This window comes from Carcharodon carcharias, chromosome 1 (genome assembly GCF_017639515.1).
Source record: "Carcharodon carcharias isolate sCarCar2 chromosome 1, sCarCar2.pri, whole genome shotgun sequence".
Lineage (NCBI taxonomy): Eukaryota > Metazoa > Chordata > Chondrichthyes > Lamniformes > Lamnidae > Carcharodon > Carcharodon carcharias.
The window spans coordinates 100,294,193-100,314,548 of NC_054467.1; the positions used below are offsets into that span (position 1 = coordinate 100,294,193).

Below are 20,356 nucleotides of genomic sequence, written 5' to 3' on the forward strand. Positions count from 1 at the left end.
TGCTGAAGCCTGGAAAAACTGCAGTGCCTGCCACACTACTCCCTGCAGAATTGTCAAGCTTGAAACAACTAAGGAAAGCACTGATTGCTGATAGAATTGTAGCAACAGTCTGAAGAAATAAGCCAGTCTAAGTAGTTGATGATCTCTTTAAATAGTGCTGGTGGTGGTGGGGCAGTGGGGACGAGGCCCTTCATGCTGCTTAATGTTGTGTTCAGCTGTACAAAGTTAAGAGAGGGTGTTGGCTGGAGCATGGAATTGGTCCGACGGTGGGGCCAGAAGTGTGCGGGACCTCAGCTCAGGGGGCTGACGTCTGGCCACACGCAATCACACGGCAGCCAGCCAATTAGATATTCATAGTCCAGGGGCCCAATCAATTGTCCAGCTGGGATGGCAAGGATGTAGACAGCTCTGCCATAACCTTACAGGGTTGAAGGGGCAAGTGCCATAGTTAAATGGCAACTGGACAGGCACCTCTCCCTGCCATCCAGCAGCATTAGCCAGGTTGTGTGAATGGACACTCTGAGAGTACAGCTACTGCTGAAAACTGCTGATCTGACCACTCCACCACCGCACCCCCTGCCTCCCTGCAGGATCTCCTCCAGGCCATCCAGGAATGGCAGGAAGTTCTGCTTCCCAGTAATGGCAGCAGGAGACCTTCCTGCCAGGCCATGGCAGCCTGGATGGAGATAGCAGCCCAGGGGCCCACAAGTGCAACTGAGTCCAATGCCACAAGAGGGTCAACGACCTCCTGTGCTTTGCAAGGGTAAGTGGCACAGTATAGTCACTACAAAGTGGCACTTATGAGGGCATCAAGCAATGTAACTATGTGAATGAGGAGGTATGCCAGGCAGGAGTTTGAATTCTCAGCCTCAGCACCAGATGGAATATGAGGACTGAATGTGTGGGAGTCAGCTCATGCTGTAAAAGTTGTACCAGTTGCAAGACAGTGCTTGTGTGGAACACTTACTAGGGAGGGCACAGGAGCTGTCATAGGCCCGCATGCTCCTATAGGGTTTTGGTGTCCATTGAGACAATTCTCAATCCATAATTCTGTCTGCCTATCAGACAAAAGAGCAATAATGTCATGGAGCATTCAAAGACTGGCGGCGGACTACCTGACATCCGCATATTGACCCCTGCAGAGGAGCAGACTGTGGGGTCACAAGAGAGGACGGCAGATGCTCAAGACGGAGAGGCTGGAGTTTCAATATATCAGAATGTGGATGTCTCCAACCTGGTGTTGAGAACAGAGCATACAGGAGGCACCCATGACAGTGACGGGAGACGGGATTCTGCATAACCATAAGCTAATTCTTTGTTTCCTCTACTACAGATCCTTGCATTCAGGAGACATTGCAAACACAGTCTGTAGCAAGCCAGAACTCCACCTCTGAAGATGATGATATGGATCACTCAGACAGTGCACCATCACATCACTCCCCCACACCCTCCACTAGTGCAGAGACATTCACCTTTGTGGGTACACATTTGCATGTAAGCTCGGGGTGACAACCTGGTTAGCATACTGCAGCAGCTAATGGAGGATGTGACAGTGAGGTCCCTGTAAGTCGCAGGACTGCTGGAGACCTGATCCATGCTGAGTCCCATTCCGATGATGGGCCTCTGTAAACAGCCATAAGAAACCTGATGGGGATGCAGAGACAGGCAGGGCAACATCTATTGGAGGTGTAAGAGGTCATGTGCAGCCTTGAATGACGATGGAGGAGTCCATCCAAGTCATGAGCACTGTCATGGCTCCGGCATGGAAGCACATGGCTTCCTCCATGGAGAGGCTGGTGAATACCATGGAGGCCCAGATTCGGCAGAACAACCAATGGCTGCCAGATGGGTGCTTGGACCTGCATTCTGTCACTCTGGCCATGGGCTCTATGCAGCAGTGGCTAGACAAGAGCAGCAACAAGGCACCGCTATCTCCCTCCAGTGCATCACTATCTCCCTCCAGTTGCCCCTTCTCCTCCTGGTGTCAGTGAGGTGCCATCATGCACCCACAGGGAGGAGGAGAACCAACTAGCTGCCCGGGGATGTCATCTCAGGGCACTATAAGGGTGAGCTGTGACTCCTCCTCCATTCTGCCAGTGACCCCAGCACATCCAGCGGGTGAGGTCAAAGAGGGAGCACCTGCACCTGTGCAGGAGACCCTCAGCAGGCCAGAACCCTCAAGGCCTCGGACCACCAGAGGACAGCCACCAAGGTTATCTCAGGCAATGGGGCATCGTATTCAGCAGGCTGCTTCCACCTCAGCCATGGATGTCAGCGTCACATCAAGGTATAGTGGTAGAAAGTATAAATGAGAAACCTTCTAATGACACAAAGGTATTCAGTCATTCTCTAACATAATACATTTATGTGTAAATATATAGATTGGAACACTTTATTTATGTGTGTTGCATGGTCATGTTGGGAGTCTTAAAAAACACTTTTAAGGACTTTAAGGACATTGACAATCAATGATGGCGAATGTGGGGTTTTTGCCACACCACTTATTATGGTGCCTTGGAATGAGTAGCATATCTGGGTTTCTTGACAAATGGAGATTTCCATGTTTGTCAACTCTTTAGGTTGGCGGATTGGAAACTCACTGGCAAGCCATCATATGGTGATATGATGCTCACCCATATCACCCCTCAGAAAGTGTTGCCTGAACAGCATCTGCACGTGAGGCACTCTATATTTTGCAGGTGAACCCACAAGATATTGCCAGGAATTGGTGTGTGTGTGACTGGGTCATGTGTGACTTCCTTCCAGGTCAGAAGTATGTGAGGCTTTGATGGAAACATGCATATACTTGCTCATGCCAAGGGCCTGCAGCCTTTTCCTTCTGGGTGCCAGAGGTTGCAGGCAAATAGGTTGGTCTGGAGGGAGCATGACAGACATTGTGGCACCTTCACTATGATACTTCTTGAGGTAGCAATGAAGAGATCTTGCAGGGACCTCACTCTGGCTGAAATCTGGATTGAATGAAGGTATCACAGGCCTGCCTGACACGTTGCTCCACCACCCTGGCATCTGCAGCTCTAAGCTGCACCATGCACTCCCTCATGCACATCAGCATCTTCCCCTTCTTCCTCATCTGAAGAGGCATCCAGCTTCTCTATCTCTCCGTCTGGCAATTCCTCATCCCTTTGCTGTGCAAGGTTGTGAAGAACGCAGCAGGCCACAATGACCCTGGAGACTCTCTTTGGCTTGTACATAGTGCTCAATCTAAGCAGTTCAGGCAGTGGAGTCCCATCTTCAGCAGTCTAATGGTCTGTTCTATTGTTGCCCTTGTTGAGGCATTGATGGCATTATACCCCTCCTCTGCTGGGCTTTGTGGGTACTGCACAGGTGCCATGAGCCAGGTCTTCTGTGTATCTCTCCTGTCATCCAGGAGCCACCCCTGCAGTTGTTTGGCAAGTGCAAACAGTTGTGGGACCTGAGAGTGAGGATGTGAGAGTCATGAGAGCTCCCTGGGAAGCGAGCACACAAATAAAAGATTCGTTTACAGTGCTCACAGACCAGCTACATATTAAGAATGAAAGCTCTTTTGGTTTATGAATGCTGTTGGCTGCTCCCAGGGAGCTCTCAGCACCACTTGCAATCAATTGCCCTTTGTACCTGTGGAAATCCAGTGATGGCACCGAATCCCACAGCTCTGGCTGCCTGACTCTCCAGGTCTGTGGCAAATCCCACAAATTCATTAATCCTTTTGAACAAGACATTGATGACCTCCCTGATGCACTTGCGAGTGGCTGACTGTGAGATGCCACATATATCCCCTGTGCAGCCCTGGAATAATTTGGTGATATAGAAATTCAAAGCTGCAGTGACTTTTAAAGCTACTGGCACTGGATTGCCCTCCCCACCCCATTCCATGAGACGTTGGTCTTCCTGAAGGAGCTGTCATAGGTGAATGAGAGAAACACATGATATCCTCAGCTGTCTCTGGCATTGCCTCGCTGATATTTTTAGGTAATTACTCTGCATGCAGTATATTCGATTACACACCATTGCTTGGCGTCGCACTGGCCCCTGTGTGCCAGCATCCTGAACTGCCTCACCTTCTGCTGCTGTCCCTTGTTGTCATTCTGGCCAATGCTGAGCCTGGGCTTGGACCATCCTCTGCCAGTTCCCATCCTCCTCCGAATGAGCATCCAAAGTCACTCGGTCCGCAAGACTCATCTTGTCTGCCAGAGATGAACCATGAACACAAGGCAGCCTATATGACCCTCCTTCCTGACCTGAGTACTCTTCACCAATGTGGGGCCCACAGCTGTGTGTCAACCATGGCCTGGTCACCACCTACCCCACTGCTGATAACTCCCTCCTTGACCTTTACTCCAGCCACTTCTCCCTGTTGTCGCAGCTGCGTCCATGGACACTCCCACCTTGACCCTGCAGCTGCAAGCCATCACCCTGCACCCTCCCTCAGTCACCTTTGAGCTTCTTTTCATCACCCTCGACCCTCACTCCATCACCCTTGCCCTGCCTTTGGTGACTCTTGACCACTCACCATCAGCCTAGATCAACTGAGCTGCACCTATCGCCTTCACTCTCCCCTTGACCCCGGCTCCAGCAAACTGCCTGCTATTACCCTAGACCTGCCATCCATCACCCTCGACCCTCCATACATTTGATCAGTCCTCTGTTACCCTTGACTCTCCCAACCTCACCGCTTACCTGCCCTCTATCACCCTTGATCTCCCATCTATCATGATTAACCTCCTGTCCATGAAGATAGGCCTTACCAATGTTGCCAGCTCACCCTCCTCATCCCCCATGAGCCTTTGTCAGGCTGTCATGACCCGATCTCCCTTGGTCAGCCATGCCCTCACCTCAATCGACAGCCACCGCCCTCTCTCCCTCACTCAGCCGAGCTCTGACCACCCCTGGACAGTCGCCACCTGAGCTCAATGCAACAGCTCAGCCTCCTCTGCCCTGGTCCAATAAAGTTCCCCATACAAGAGTCCAAATCCACCAGGGAGACTACATGCCACCTTTAACTGGTTGTGAATCTGAAGGCATGTGTTTCTCATTTGCTGCTGACTTAATCGCAAAGGTAGAATTTAATCCAGTGTACTTGTGTTTTAACAAGTATGTGTGACATGCAAATGCATTAAAAATAAGTTCCTGCTGCTTGCCATCAAGATCCACCTTTAATCTGCCACCAACCTAATTCCCAACTTTCACCCTGCTGTTGGGAAGCTGGCATTTTGCCTCCCACACAATTAATAGTCCTCAGCTGGCTCGTTTCCCACTCCTAGTAGCAGCAGGCGCTAACCTTTTGATCAACATATACCTGGCATGCTTCATGTCAGAGATGTGCCGCAGATGTCATTTTGGAACACTAAGGAGACTTGTAGCACTTCTTAAATAGACACTATTGGGCTCAATTTCACCCCCTAGAAATGCTAGAAGAATGGTAGATTATAATAGTAGTATGTAAGTCTACAGGAGTTGTCTTAAGGCTTCACAACAAACTATTCAAACCACAATTAGAGTGGTTCACTTTGAACATCACTCCTTGAAAAGATATATATGTTGTAAAATGTACAGAAAAAAACAGTAACTAAATGGAGATGAAGTATAAGAAAAGATTAGAGAAATTTAAATGTCCCAATGAAGGTGATGTTCATTAAGTGATCAAGCAAATTGAACTCTGATTATTAATTCAAATGAGGAAAGATTAAGATAAGGATAAGAAAGGTAACGAGTAGCTCACATAAAGTAACTTAATTAAAGCATATATCTTATTGATCTATTGTCTTCTATATCCCAAAATAGGAGATGCACAACATATGCAAATTGCTTAGTTTATGCTGCAAATTTTAGAGAGAAGAACAGTGTGCATTATGAGCAAATACATGATTTTTATGAAAAACTAGAGAGTGGTAGATCTAACTGATGTGAAACTCTGTTGGGACAGTACAGTACTGAGTGCAATTCCTGATATCAGAAGATAAATCTAGTAGTTAGCAAGGCTCAGGTAAAGCAGCATCATGGAAACAGTAATGGAAGTGTATGGGCTGAAACTGGTCTTTGGCTATAGTACAACATGAACAATAGTAAATCATCAGCCTGTTTTACACCCCACCAGATTTTCTATTCTATTATAGCCCATAGAAAAGAAAATTGGGCAGAGTGTAAATCAGGCTGTTGATTCACTAGTGCCAATTTCACCCCCATTCATTTCAGACCATTAAAAAAGTGTAATGTCATGTTTCCTATTAGAGGAAATCACCTTACCAGTTCAACTCGCCCAAATCCACCTATCCCCAAAGTGGTGATGATCTCAAGGTTTCTGAATGGGGATGTTGGAGAAAATGTGGCAACCTTTTCCTTCATCCGAATCATCTCCAACGAGATTTCTCCTCCTTGTACAGATGTGGATATTCTACACAGAATCAGATTTTTAAGTAGTAAGAACCGAGAGCATAATCCAACATTCATTTTCATTCTTTAATAGTTAAAGAAAAAGCGAAAGAACAGATCAGAAGGAGGAGGGATTAAAAATAAGATTGCTGAACAAACAGATACAGGTTTGAAGAAGAAGCTCTGAAGAAGAGTTATACAGACTCGAAACATTAACTCTCTTTTTCTTTCCACAGATGCTGCCAGATGTGGAGTTTTTCCAGCATTTTCTGTTTTAATTTCAGATACAGGTTTGAGTTGAATATTTAAATTCGCACATAGTCTGAATAAAGTTTCTCAGCTGCAAGCAGAAATTACTATTGGGTATATGGGACAAAACATGAACAGAAACATTGCTGAGGCTAGGGCAGGATTGGAAGCGAAAGCTTCCCAATTCCAAAATATTCAGTGGGCATAACGTATGTGAGAATGAGGGGTGGCAGTATTAATCAAAGATTCTATCCGGGCACTTCACTAGAACAGACGTTCGATAGTGAAAATGTTGTTATGTATTTGGTTAAAGTTGAAGAATAAGAAAGGAAATTTTACTCTATTCAGTCTACTGTAGATCATTGAATGTTGAGAAGAAAGTAGATTAAGAGAGATGTAGGTAAATTAGAGAAAAATGAAATAACCATGCTATAGTAATAAGCATAAGGGAGTTGGTGCTGTTTTGGTAATGTCACTGGACTAGCAATCCAGAAGCCCAGGTGAGTGCTCTGGGGACACGGGTTCAAATCCCACCATGGCAACTGGTGGAATTTAAATATAATCGATAAATCTGGAATTAAAAGCTAGTGATAGTGACCATAGAACTATCATTGATTGTTATAAAGATCCACCTGGTTCCGTTTAATGCCCATTAAGGGAAGGAAATCCGCTATCCTTAGCTGGTTTGGCTTTTATGTGACTCCAGATCCACAGCAATATGGTTGACTCTTAACTGCCCTCTGAAATGTTCAATTTAAGCCCATATCCCCATTAAAGAATAAAGAACTTAATTATCCAAAGACACACTGCAAGTGGCAAATAAGGGAAGCGATCTCCAGAGAACTGGAATAGTACCAATATAACATTTCTATTCAATTAGGGAGAAAGGGATAAACCAGCTAACTATGGACCAAGGACCCTGGCATCAATGGTGAGTAAGCTTCTAAAGACCATGCTATGGGATTAAATTAATGTTAACTTTGCAAAATGTGAGATTGAACTTCGGCAAGAGCGTAAAAAAAGTTAGAACATCGGCCATCTATTATACATCCGTCTGCTATTTTTATTAATATAAGTCAATAAAAAGAGAAATTGGACATGGATTATAATGGACAGTCCAATCATTATTGCTTGTTTAGCACCTGTTTTTTTTTTCCTAAGATACTGTATATGTGAGAGAATGGCATAAAATGTATTCATTTCTGGTCAATCTTCTTTTAAAAAGACCTGGGTCAATGAAGGGGATTCAGGATTTTAGACAAATTAATAGATCTGTTTGATTCACATGGCAGTTAGGGCGAATGCCCATTGTTGAGGGAATCATGTATGAAATATAAGAGGGGCTGGATGTGTTTTCCTCATTCCTTTCTTATGTTCCTATTCTTACTAATTGTATTCCAGAGCTGATACATCCAAGGCTGCAGGTTCCACTAGAGTTCCCATCAGATGGGCACCAGCAGATATGTAACACCCTACCCTTCAATTCTCTTTCTTCCTGTGAGAACATATCTGGTTTCTGCCCAGCAGCATTATTCCAAAGGTCTCTTGCTGAGATAAACAGTTCACTGTGTAGTGGAATGGGTATACATTTCTACACACCACACCTTTGTGGTATGATGCATTGGGTTCTCAATATAAAAACAAGCTGTGAAGCTGTAGAACTAGGATTTTGAGATGCTTAGTAAACTGCAGAAAGTTACTGAAACATTTTCTCTCTCCTGTGGCAGTGCTAAACTACTATAGAGGCATCCTAACTGGTTGTGGAAACAGGAGGGTGTCCCATCATTATATCAATATACCACCAGCTTTAAGGTTGTATGGTAAAATGCTTAGAAAATAAGGAACAAGGTGCAAAGGTTTTATATAACGAAAGTATGGCAACAGGATAGCGCTGATCTCCTTCATCAAATGGAATTTGTATGCAATACATTAAATGTGCATGTTGTAAAGAGGAAAGGCAAATGTTGAAAAAATGTACATTAAACTTAGATGCTTCGAGTGATCAATAGATACCAAGCACAACTCTTATGACATACAAACAAGTTTTGTGAAAAACAACTGAAAGAAAAGACTTTGTACTAGAAACGCACATACTGTGACTGTTTGATTTTGTTGTCAGGTTTAGAAAGATTTACGTCAATGCTCAAATGACCAGGGAACTCAACCACAGTGATAGCAGATGTTCAAAAATGCTACTGTATCAGTTAATAATCCTTTGCTCTTCAGGCCACTAAAGATTAAACAATGCAATTACCTGTAAAATATTACCTGACATAAAAATAAGGAACTATATTATGTTTAACAAAGGATTATGCAAAGAAGCCGCACCCTAGTGTCAATGGGTACGTGCACCTGTCAATGTGGTACTCAATGTCCAGATCAGGTTTGATCTTTGATCCATCTTGAGTTAGCTAATCTCAGCCAGGAGGAAGGTAGAGGCACACAATGTTCTCCCTGGGTCAAAGGGTAGAAAACCTGACAAGTATTGACCCTCTTATGTTATGACCAGGATGGGAGGAGTGCACAAATTATCAAGCCCCACTACAGACTGTACCATTAATTTAAATGTTTAATTTTCTCACTGAAATGGCCAGTTGTTTACCTATGACTCTAATACCCAGAAGAAAAGAGATTCTGACCAGGCTTCTTTCAAAAATTCAGAATGATTAATTTATTTTGAAACAAAACCTCTTTTAACAAGTTGCAAGTACTGGTTAACATAATTGTAATCGGGAAGTATAACTATCTATCTCTTCCTAAAGAATTCCCCCAGCACGCACACGGACACTCACACAGATAAACAAATGACAAACAGATAGGGCCTCTCTGCAGAGATGGGCTTTGGAGGATGGGCATTATAAAATAAAGGATGAGGTCCACAGGGTCTCAACGCCGTCGACGTTAAGGTCCCTTATGGATGTTTGGAAGTTCTCACTAACTGGTTTCAGCTTTGCAGGTCCAAATATAGACCAGTTGCACTCAGATGAGGGTTCTCTGGCTGCAGGTTGATAGCCACATAGAATTCTAGACAAGGCAGAGAAAGGGAGCCAGCTAGGGTAGCCTTCCTTCCTCAGCTTGTTCCCCAACAAGACTGCCTTCAAAACAAGCAGGTTCACAACTTAAGCTTTGTTCCTCTCACACATGTGGTTTCCAGCAGGTTCCTAACCTTCCTATGAAGCTTTTTTTCTCCATCAATTAAAGTGATTGCAGTTCAAAACAACCAAACCTTCCTCAAGTACCATAAAGGTCAAGAGGTTTCTTGGAAGAGGCCTGCTTGCTGACAGTTCCAAGGTGAACTTGTGACCTTCTTTATAAAAAAAATCCCAGATTAGCATTCAGATGTCCAGATCATGCCATGTCCTTTGATTTTGTAAAAGAAAAATTCAATCTTGAGCGATATGATTCCAGCTTTTTAAAAATTCATTTACGGGATGAGGGGTTCGCTGGCTGGGCCAGCATTTATTGCCCATCCCTAATTGCCTTTGAGAAGGCCGTGGTGAGCTGTCTTCTTGAACAGCTGCAGTCCATGTGGCGTATATACACCCACAGTGCTGTTAAGAAGGGAGTTCCAGGATTTGGACCCAGCGCCAGTGAAGGAATGGTGATATATTTCCAAGTCAGGATGGTGAGTAACTTGGAGGGGAACTTCCAGGTGGTTGTGTTCCCAGCTATCTGCTGCCCTTGTCCTTCTAGATGGTAGTGGTTGTGAGTTTGAAAATTGCTGACTAAGGATCCTTGGTGAATTCCTGCAATGCATCTTGTAGATGGTGCACACTGCGTTGGTGGTGGAGGGAGTGAATGTCGTGGATGTGATGCCAATCAAGTGGGCTGCTTTGTCCTGGAGGGTGTCAAGCTTCTTGAGTGTTGTGGGAGCTGCATTCATCCAGGCAAGTGGGGAGTATTCTGTCACACCCCTGACTTGTACCTTGTAGATTGTGGACCGGCTTTGGGGAGTCAGGAGATGGGTTATTCGTCACAGGATTCCTAGCCTCTGACAGGTTCTTGTAGCCACAGGTTTTATATGGCTAGTCCAGTTCAGTTTCTGGCCAATGGTAACCCCCAGGATGTTGATAGTGATGGTAATGCCACTGAACATCAAGGGGTGATGGTTAGATTCTCTCTTAGTGGAGATGGTCATTGCCTGACATTTGTGTGGCATAAATGTTATTTGTCACTTGTCAGCCCAAGCCTGGATATTGTCCAGGTCTTGCTGCATTTGAACATGGACTGCTTCAGTATTGAGGAGTCACGAATGGTGCTGAACATTGTGCAATAATCAGCAAATATCCCCACTTCTGACCTTATTATTGGAAGGAAGGTCATTGATGAAGCAGCTGAAGATGTTGGGCCAAGGACACTACCCTGAGGAACTCCTGCAGTGATGTCCTGGAGCTGAGATGACTGACCTCCAACAACCACAACCATCTTCCTTTGTGCTAGGAATGACTCCAACCAGCAGAGAGTTTTCCCCCTGATTCCCATTGACTCCAGTTTCACTAGGGCTCCTTGATGTCATACACTGTCAAATTCGGCCTTGATGTCAAGGGCAGTCACTCTCACTTCACCTCAGGAGTTCAGCTCTTTTGTCCATGTTTGAACCAAGGCCGAAAGGAGGTCAGGAGCTGAGTGGTCCTGGCGGAGCCCAAACTGGGCATCAATGAGCTGGTTATTGCTAAGCAAGCGCCACTTGATAGCACTGTTGATGACCCCTTCCATTACATTACTGATGATCGAGAGTAGACTGATGAGGCGATAATTGGCCAGGTTGGATTTGTCCTGCTTTTTGTGTACAGGATATACCTGGCAAGTTTTCACATAGCCAGGTAGATGCCAGTGTTGTAGCTGTACTGGAACAGCTTGGCTAGGGGTGCGGCAAGTTCTGGAGCACTAGTCTTCAGCACTATTGCCCGAAATTGTCAGGGCCCATAGACTGCAGTATCTAGGGTCTTCTGCCATTTCTTGATATCATGTGGAGTGAATCGAATTGGCTGAAGACTGCGATGCTGGGAACCTCCGGAGGAGGCCGAGATGGATCATCCACTTGGCACTTCTGGCTTAAGATTGTAGCAAATGCTTCAGCTTTATCTTTTGCACTGATGTGCTGGGCTCCTCCATCATTGAAGATGGGGATATTTGTGGAGCCTCCTCCTCCAGTGAGTTGTTTAATTGTCCACCACCATTCATGACTGGATGTGGCAGGACTGCAGAGCTCAGATCTGATCCATTGGTTGTGGGATCGCTTAGCTCTGTCTATCACTTGCTGCTTATGCTGTTTGGCATGCAAAAACTCCTGTGTTATAGCTTCACCAGGTTGACACCTCATTTTTAGGTATGCCTGGTTTTGCTCCTGGCATGCCCGCTGCACTCTTCATTGAACAAGGATTGACCCCCTGGTTTGATGGTAATGGTAGACTGGGGACATGCTGGGCCATGAAGTTACAGGTTGTGTTCGAGTACAATTCTGCTGATGGCCCACAGCGTCTCATGGATGTCCAGTTTTGTGTTGCTAGATCTGTTTGAAATCTATCCCATTTAGCACAATGGTAGTGCCACACCACACGATGGAGGGTATCCTCAATAAGACCATAAGACCAAAAGACATAGGAGCAGAAATTAGGCCATTCGGCCCATCAAGTCTTCTCCACCATTCAATCATGGCTGATAAGTTTCTCAAACCCATTTTCCCGTCTTCTTCCCGTAACCTTTGATCCCCCTACCAATCAAGAACCTATCTATCTTGGTCTTAAATACACTCAATGACCTGGCCTCCACAGCCTTCTGTGGCAACGTGAAGGTGGGACTTCTTCTCCACAATGACTGTGCGGTAGTCACTCCTACCAATACTGCCATGGACAGATGCATCTGTGGCAGGCAGGTTGGTGAGGATGAGGTCAAGTATGCTTTTCCCTCTTGTTGGTTCCCTCACCACCTGCTGCAGACCCAGTCTTACAGCTATGTATTTTAGGACTCGGTCAGCTCAGTCAGTAGTGGTGCTACCGAGCCACTCTTGGTGATGGACATTGAAGTCCCCCATCCAGAGTACATTCTGTGCACTTGCCACACTCAGTGCTTCCTCCAACTGGTGTTCAACATGGAGGAGCACTGATTTATCAGCTGAGAGAGGGCAGTATGTAGTAATCAGCAGGAGGTTTCCTTGCCCATGTTTGACCTGATGCCATGAGGCTACATGGGGCCTGGAATCGATGTTGAGGACTCCCAGGGCAACTGTGCCGCCACCTCTGCTGGGCCTGTCCTTCTGGTGGGACAGGACATACCCAGGAATGGTGATGGTGGTAACTGGGACATTATCTGTAATGTATGATTCTATGAGGGTGACTATGTCAGGCTGTTGCTTGACTAGTCTGTGAGACAGCTCTCCAAATTTTGGCACTAGCCCCCAGATGTTAGTACAGAGGACTTTGCAGGGTCAACTGTGATTGCTGTTGTCGTTTCCGGTGTCAAGGTCAATGCCAGGTGGTCTGTCCGGTTTCATACCATTTTTGTGATTTTGTAGCGGTTTGTTATGACTGAGTGGCTTGCTAGGCCATTTCAGAGGGTATTTAAGCATCATTCACATTGCTATGTGTCTGGAGGCATGTGTAGGCCAGAATAGGTAAGGACGACAGATTACCTTCCTAAAGGAAAGTTTTTACAACAATCGGCAATGGTTTCATGGTCATTAGACTTTAATTCCAAATTTTTATTGAACTCAAATTCCACCATCTGCCCTGGTGGGATTAGAACCTGGATCCCCAGAGCATTACCCTGCTCTGTGGAATACTCGTCCAGCGACAATATTACTACGGCATTGCCTCCCCCTCACTTATGCTTAGAAATTCTCTAATGCTGCGCCTATTTTACAACAACAAATCACATTTGTGTGGCTGCTTTAAAGTAGGGCAGAATGTTCCACCCAGCCACTGCCTCCCTCCTTCACCTAACCGCTGCCTCCTTCCTTCGCCCATCTGCTGCTTCCCTCCTTCGCCCATCTGCTGCTTCCCTCCTTCACCCATCTGCTGCCTCCCTCCTTCACCCATCTGCTGCCTCCCTCCTTCACCCATCTGCTGCCTCCCACCTTCACCCATCTGCTGCCTCCCTCCTTCACCCATCTGCTGCCTCCCTCCTTCACCCATCTGCTGCCTCCCTCCTTCACCCATCTGCTGCTTCCCACCTTCACCCATCTGCTGCCTCCCACCTTCACCCATCTGCAGCCACCCTCTTCACCCATCTGCTGCCTCCCTCCTCACTTATCCGCTGCCTCCCTCCTTCGCCCATCTGCTGCCTCCCTCCTTCGCCCATCTGCTGCCTCCTGCCTTCGCCCATCTGCTGCCTCCCTCCTTCGCCCATCTGCTGCCTCCCTCCTTCGCCCATCTGCTGCCTCCCTCCTTCACCCATCTGCTGCCTCCCTCCTTCACCCATCTGCTGCTCCCTCCTTCACCCATCTGCTGCCTCCCTCCTTCACCTAACCACTGCCTCCACCCATCTGCAGCCACCCTCTTCACCCATCTGCTGCCTCCCTCCTCACTTATCCGCTGCCTCCCTCCTTCGCCCATCTGCTGCCTCCCTCCTTCGCCCATCTGCTGCCTCCCTCCTTCGTCCATCTGCTGCCTCCCTCCTTCGCCCATCTGCTGCCTCCTGCCTTCGCCCATCTGCTGCCTCCCTCCTTCACCCATCTGCTGCCTCCCTCCTTCGCCCATCTGCTGCCTCCCTCCTTCACCCATCTGCTGCCTCCCTCTTTCACCTATCCACTGCCTCCCTCCTTCGCCTAACAGCTGCCTCCCTTGCTCACCCCAACTGCTGTCTCCCTCCCTCTGTGAATCGCTAACTCCCTCTGGCCAAATCTACCTGAGGCCATTGCCAATGGCACAGTGGCACATAGTTAATATAATTATAAAAGCAAAATACTGCAGATGCAGGAAACCTGGGAAAACTCAGCAGGCTTGACAGCATCTGTGGAAAGACAGAGTTAACGCTTCAAGTCCATATGACTTTTTCAGAGCTAAAGAGAAGTAAAAATGTGGTGAAATATATATTGTTTAAGGGGGTGGAACAGGTGAAGCTGGATAGAAGGCCAGTGATAGGTGGAGGCAAAGGAGAGATTGCAAGAGATGTCATAAACAAGAGGTCAAACGGGTGTTAATAGTGGTGGTACTGGCTGAAGGAGGTGCTAATGGTGGCATTAAGAGTAGAAAGCAGAATGAGATATTAGCCAGACCAGGGTAAGCACTCTGGAAAGAACAACATGAACAAGTGACAGGTGGCCCTAGTGGGGGTGGGGTGGGGAGAGGGGACGGTGGTGGGGGAAAAGGTTGAAAATAGGCTAAAAGGTGGGGATAAAACAATGAATAAAAATGGAAATCAATTAAAAGATAATAATAATAAAAATAAGTGGAAAAAAATTAAAAATAGAAATGAATGTTGAAAAAGGGGGATTAAAAAGGATGGGGATCAAAAAACCAGGATGGTCTGAGGGCTCTCCGCTTCTTCCTTGAACAAAGGCTGAACAATCCCCATCCATCACCACTCTCCTTCATCTGGCTGAACTTGTTCTCTCACTGAACAATTTCTCCTTAAACTCGTCTCACTTCCTCCAAATAGAAGGTGTGGCTATGAGTACCCGCATATGCCCCAGTTATGCCTGTCTCTTTATGGGGTATGTGGAACATTCCTTGTTCCAGTCCTACTCAGGCCCCCCACCCAAAAATCTTTTTTTGGTACCTCAGTGACTGTTTTGGTGCCGCTTCATGCTCTCGTCTGGAACTCGAAAAATTTAACAATTTTGCTTCCAATTTCCACCCATCCATCACTTTCACATGGTCCATCTCCGACACTTCCATTCCCTTCCTTTACCTCTCTGTTTCAATTTCTGGTGATAGACTGTCCACCAATATCCATTACAAGCTCACCGACCCCCACAGCTGCCTTGATAACAACTCTGCACACCCTGTTTCCTATAAGGACTCCATCCCATTCTCTCAGTTCCTTCGCCTCCGTCGCATTTGTTCTGATGATGCCACTTTCAAAAACAGTGCTTCTGACATGTCCTCCTTCTTCCTTGACCAAGGTTTCACACCCACGGTAGTTGACAGGGCCCTCAACCGTGTCCGACCCATCTCCCTTGCCTCTGCCCTCACACCTTCCTCTCTGTCCCAGAACTATGATAGGATCCCCCTTGGCCTCACTTATCACCCCACAAGCCTCCGCATTCAAAGGATCATCCTCCGCCATTTCTGCCAACTCTAGCATGATGCCATCATCAAACACATCTTCCCTTCACTGCCCTCCCCCTGACATTCCATAGGGACCATTTCCCCTGGGACACCCTGGTCTACTCCTCCATCACCCCCTACACCGCAACCCCCTCCCACAGCACCTTCCCACGCAACCGCAGAAGGTGCAACACCTGCCCCTTTACTTACCCCTTCCTCACCGTCCAAGGGCCCAAACACTCCTTTCAAGTGAAGCAGCACTTCACTTGCACTTCCCTCAATTTGGTCTACTGCATTCGCTGCTCCCAATGTGGTCTCCTCTACATTGGAGAGGCCAAATGCAGACTGGGTGACTGCTTTGCGGAACACCTTCGGTCTGCCGGCAAGCCACACAGCCGCTGCTGTCATGCCCACATGTCCGTCCTTGGCCTGCTGCAGTGTTCCAGTGAAGCTCAACGCAAACTGGAGGAACAGCACCTCATCTTCCTTTATAGCCTTCCTGACTTAACATTGAGTTCAACAACTTCAGACCATGAACTCTCTCCTCCATCCTCACCCCTTTTAGATCCCTTTTTTTCAATCTCCATTTCTATTTTTTAATCCTTATTTGTTTATTTTTCCACTTTTTAAATTATTTTTAAATTTGATTTCCAATTTTATTCATTGTTTTATCCCCACCTTTTAGCCTATTTTTGATCTTTTTTCCCACCACTAGGGTGATCTGTCACTTGTTCATGTTGTTCTCTTTTGTTTATGACATATTTTGCAATCTCTCCTTCACCTCCACCTATCACTGGCCTTCTTTCCAGCTTCACCTGTTCCACCCCCCCTTAAACAGTATATATTTCACCATATTTTTAATTCTCTTTAGCTCTGAAGAAGAGTCATACGGACCCGAAATGTTAACTCTGTCTTCCTCTTCACAGATGCTGTCAGACCTGCTGAGTTTTTCCAGCATTTTTTGTTTTTGTTAATATAATTGTCCCTGACAAGCTGCTTGGGAATGCCTAGCAGGCATTTCCAGCTTGCCAGTCTGGTACAAGTGAGGCTCAAAGCCATATAATTAATGGACACTGTCCATCCTTTCCAGCACAGTAATTGTTTCCTGTGTACATTTTCTGTCAAGCTGGGCCAACCTGGATCAAATCTTTAGACCAAAATATCTATTTGGACAGAATTAGGCTTGGCTATACCAACACCAATCACCAATCACCATCTATAAACAAATCCAACTTACATGCAGTGTCAGAATATCACTGGCACCTGTGGAACTGATGGAAAATAATTATTTAAAAATAAATTCTCTACACTTAGCTAAATAATTTATTAATATAATAGGGGGGAAATCCTATAACTGACAGTCTTGAACTAAAAGTTAGCACCTTAGGCTACCTTGTATTGACAAATCAAGACCAAGTCCTGCTCCACTCAGTTCCTAACCTGCACCATGTTGAGTCTGAAAGGCTGTTACATTTATAATGGTGGGCGGAAGCGACAAATTGGAGCAATTGGCTGGGCAATCTCTGGCCCTTTCTGGTCACTAGTTGATTACAGAAGATTCTAGACAGCTTGGAAGTAGACTGCGTGTTTACCATTTTGACTAAAGGTGCCAAGATGAAAAGAGAAAAATGAGGAAAATAAATTTCTAGCAAAAATGTCAAGGAAAATTAAGTAAAATAGCAAAAATATTTTTGACGTTCTGGTCTAGAAATGACTGTTACAAGATGACATTTTATTTACAAAGCGTGTAACATACTTAAGATGACATAATAAATGTCACGTTCATGGGCTGCTATCAACAATAGTAATTTCCACAACCAGGCCTTTACTCGAACTGTGTTAACTCCAACACCACAATTCCAGTAATATACACTGGCAGAGCTTGAGCAGTTCAAAGGAAATGTGTCCCCTAGGTTTACAACATCACAGTGCCTAACTATTCATTTCTTCAGGAAATGATGTATATCTGTAGATGTGTTGCAACTTGTCAATCCTAAGTACTTTTAAAATATTGAAACAGTGCTAAATGTTGGTATTTTTGCATTTACTATTGTATATATTATTAAGGGTAAAAACAACTTACTTGGCATGTCTTTTCTCATCATCTCTAGCCAACTCTGCGACATAACCCTGAAGGTAGTTCTGGAGTTCATCAAATGTACCGACCGTTTGATTGAACGTTCTGTCACATGCAATAAGATAAATAAAGGAAAGAGCATGTAATTGTCTTTTGAAATCATGAAGGATTTATTGTTCTAAGTCTACTTCAGCAGTTCAAAAATATTGATCATCTGACAAAAAAGACAGCAGCTCTGAAATGTTTTTGATGGGTTCTAATGAAACAGTTAAGACTGGGAGATCTTCAGGGTGTATGAATTTAAAATAATACATAAAAATAACATTCATTATTAGAGAATATTACAAAAATAACACAAGTATTCTCTTTTTCAAATAAAGGGTTCAAATAAAGAATTGAATTCACTTATTCCAAAGAATGGTGTTATGGCCTACTGTCCCGAGGGTATGCCCATTTAACTGTGAAAATATGATTTTCAAATTTTCAACTGACTGGAAATTTTGCAATTTGAAATGAGTCAGAACAAACTATTTAAACGTTCAGGGCCACCTTTCAAGGTGAAAGTGAAAAACAAACAAGTCACCCTCAGGGGAGTGTAGAGAGACATTAAAATGTTGGATATTGAAACAATGGCTGCCACAGGCAGACCTACCCAAGACTCCTTGGAAATACACAACGGGTGGAGTATTTCAGGCCAGCTGCAGCCACTGCAGAGTAAGATTTGAAAGAAAGACTTCAGCAGAAGAGATCGATTAATAGTGGTCTCTATCCTCTCTTTCTTTTGGAATAAGTGTATTACCCAGTTCAGAAGTCAACTTTACTAGAAATTTACCAGCAAACCAGGATCTCGTAATAATTCCAACATCTTCTACATCTGACTGCATCCACAAATCTAGCTAATCCCAATCGGCTGCGACGTTTAAAAATCTAGCCTCAAGGATAATCAAAGGACACTTAACCATATTTCTTTTAACTTTTTATAGGACTCTAACTTCCCTTATTCCTGATACTTGTGTGTGTGATTTCACGTTTTTATTATTTTTTCCGCACGTTTAGTGCTTAGTAAATTTGCTCTTCTTTTAAAAAAGAAAGCCCCTTATTGCTCACTGCTTAAATAGTTAAATACATTCTGATTTGGGAAAGGCATATCCTTGTAAAAATGAAACTTAAACTTTTGTTGTGGCTAACTGAGAAGGCTGAATAGATGGGAGCTAGTTCACTCCTTCTCACCTGATCGTAACACTCACAAACACAAAACGTGCACATGCTCAAGAATCAAATAGCATTGTAACAGATAGCCATAATGAAAACATTAACCACTTGGGCCAAAATACTGTACAAAATGGTTTCACATGTCATTCTTTCATCGTTCAGGAAAAGTGACAGTTCTCCAAAAGCTAAGTAAACAGGATTTCATAGCAAAACTTCAACAAATAAACAACTGACATATCTCATTTCAAATGTGTCCAACAGAAAGTAACAATATCTAATTGTCTGGTTCTTCCAGTGAATTTTGTAATGAGATCCTCATGAACCAGCCACTCTTGGTGCAATGGTTTAGTTTTTGCTACTCACCATAGTGAGATCATACATGGCTTGCTCTTTCGTCTCTTCAAAGTCCATTGGGGAGATTTCTTTTCATGACAATATTGTGCATCATGAATCACATTGGTATAGAAATTTTTCAACTTCCCCTTAATGCAAGCATCTGAAGCAATGCTGTAACAACCCAAATTTCTGTTCAATGAGGGCCCAAGCTCACTCTACTGCCTCACCATATCTATCTTTGGGGTTTGCAGTTGTGCAGAGGTGGCTCCAATCATTGTTGCACTGTGTAGATCATACCTCCAAGTTAGTTGTCATTACTTGGAATGATTAACTTTGGGTGTTCATTTGTACTGGATTACATTACCATGTAATAAAAACAAAAAAACTGTGGATGCTGGAAATCCAAAACAAAAACAGAATTACCTGGAAAAACTCAGCAGGTCTGGCAGCATCGCCGGAGAAGAAAAGAGTTGACGTTTCGAGTCCTCATGACCCTTCGACAGAACTTGAGTTCGAGTCCAAGAAAGAGTTGAAATATAAGCTGGTTTAAGGTGTGTGTGGGGGGTGCAGAGACAGAGAGAGAGAAGTGGAGGGGGTTGGTGTGGTTGTAGGGACAAACAAGCAGTGATAGAAGCAGATCATCAAAAGATGTCACCAACAATAGAACAAAAGAACACATGGGTGTTAAAGTTGGTGATATTATCTAAACGAATGTGCTACTTAAGAATGGATGGTAGGGCACTCAAGGTATAGCTCTAGTGGGGGTGGGGAGAGCATAAAAGATTTAAAAATATTTAAAAATAATGGAAATAGGTGGGAAAAGAAAAATCTATATAATTTATTGGAAAAAAACAAAAGGAAGGGGGAAACAGAAAGGGGGTGGGGATGGGGGAGGGAGCTCAAG

General features: G+C 44.9%; 1 protein-coding gene across 5 annotated transcripts in view; it reads right to left on the reverse strand.

Annotated features, from left to right (window-relative positions):
- prkg2 (protein kinase cGMP-dependent 2) overlaps positions 1–20,356 on the reverse strand; it is a 128,624-nt gene that overhangs the window by 53,895 nt on the left and 54,373 nt on the right. For all 5 annotated transcript variants that reach the window (XM_041189078.1, XM_041189086.1, XM_041189062.1 and 2 more), the window contains 2 exons: positions 17,911–18,009; positions 6,244–6,391 (listed from right to left, as the gene is read on the reverse strand). In XM_041189078.1, the coding sequence (XP_041045012.1) occupies positions 6,244–6,391; positions 17,911–18,009 (247 nt within the window). The remainder of the gene's footprint in view (positions 1–6,243; positions 6,392–17,910; positions 18,010–20,356) is intronic.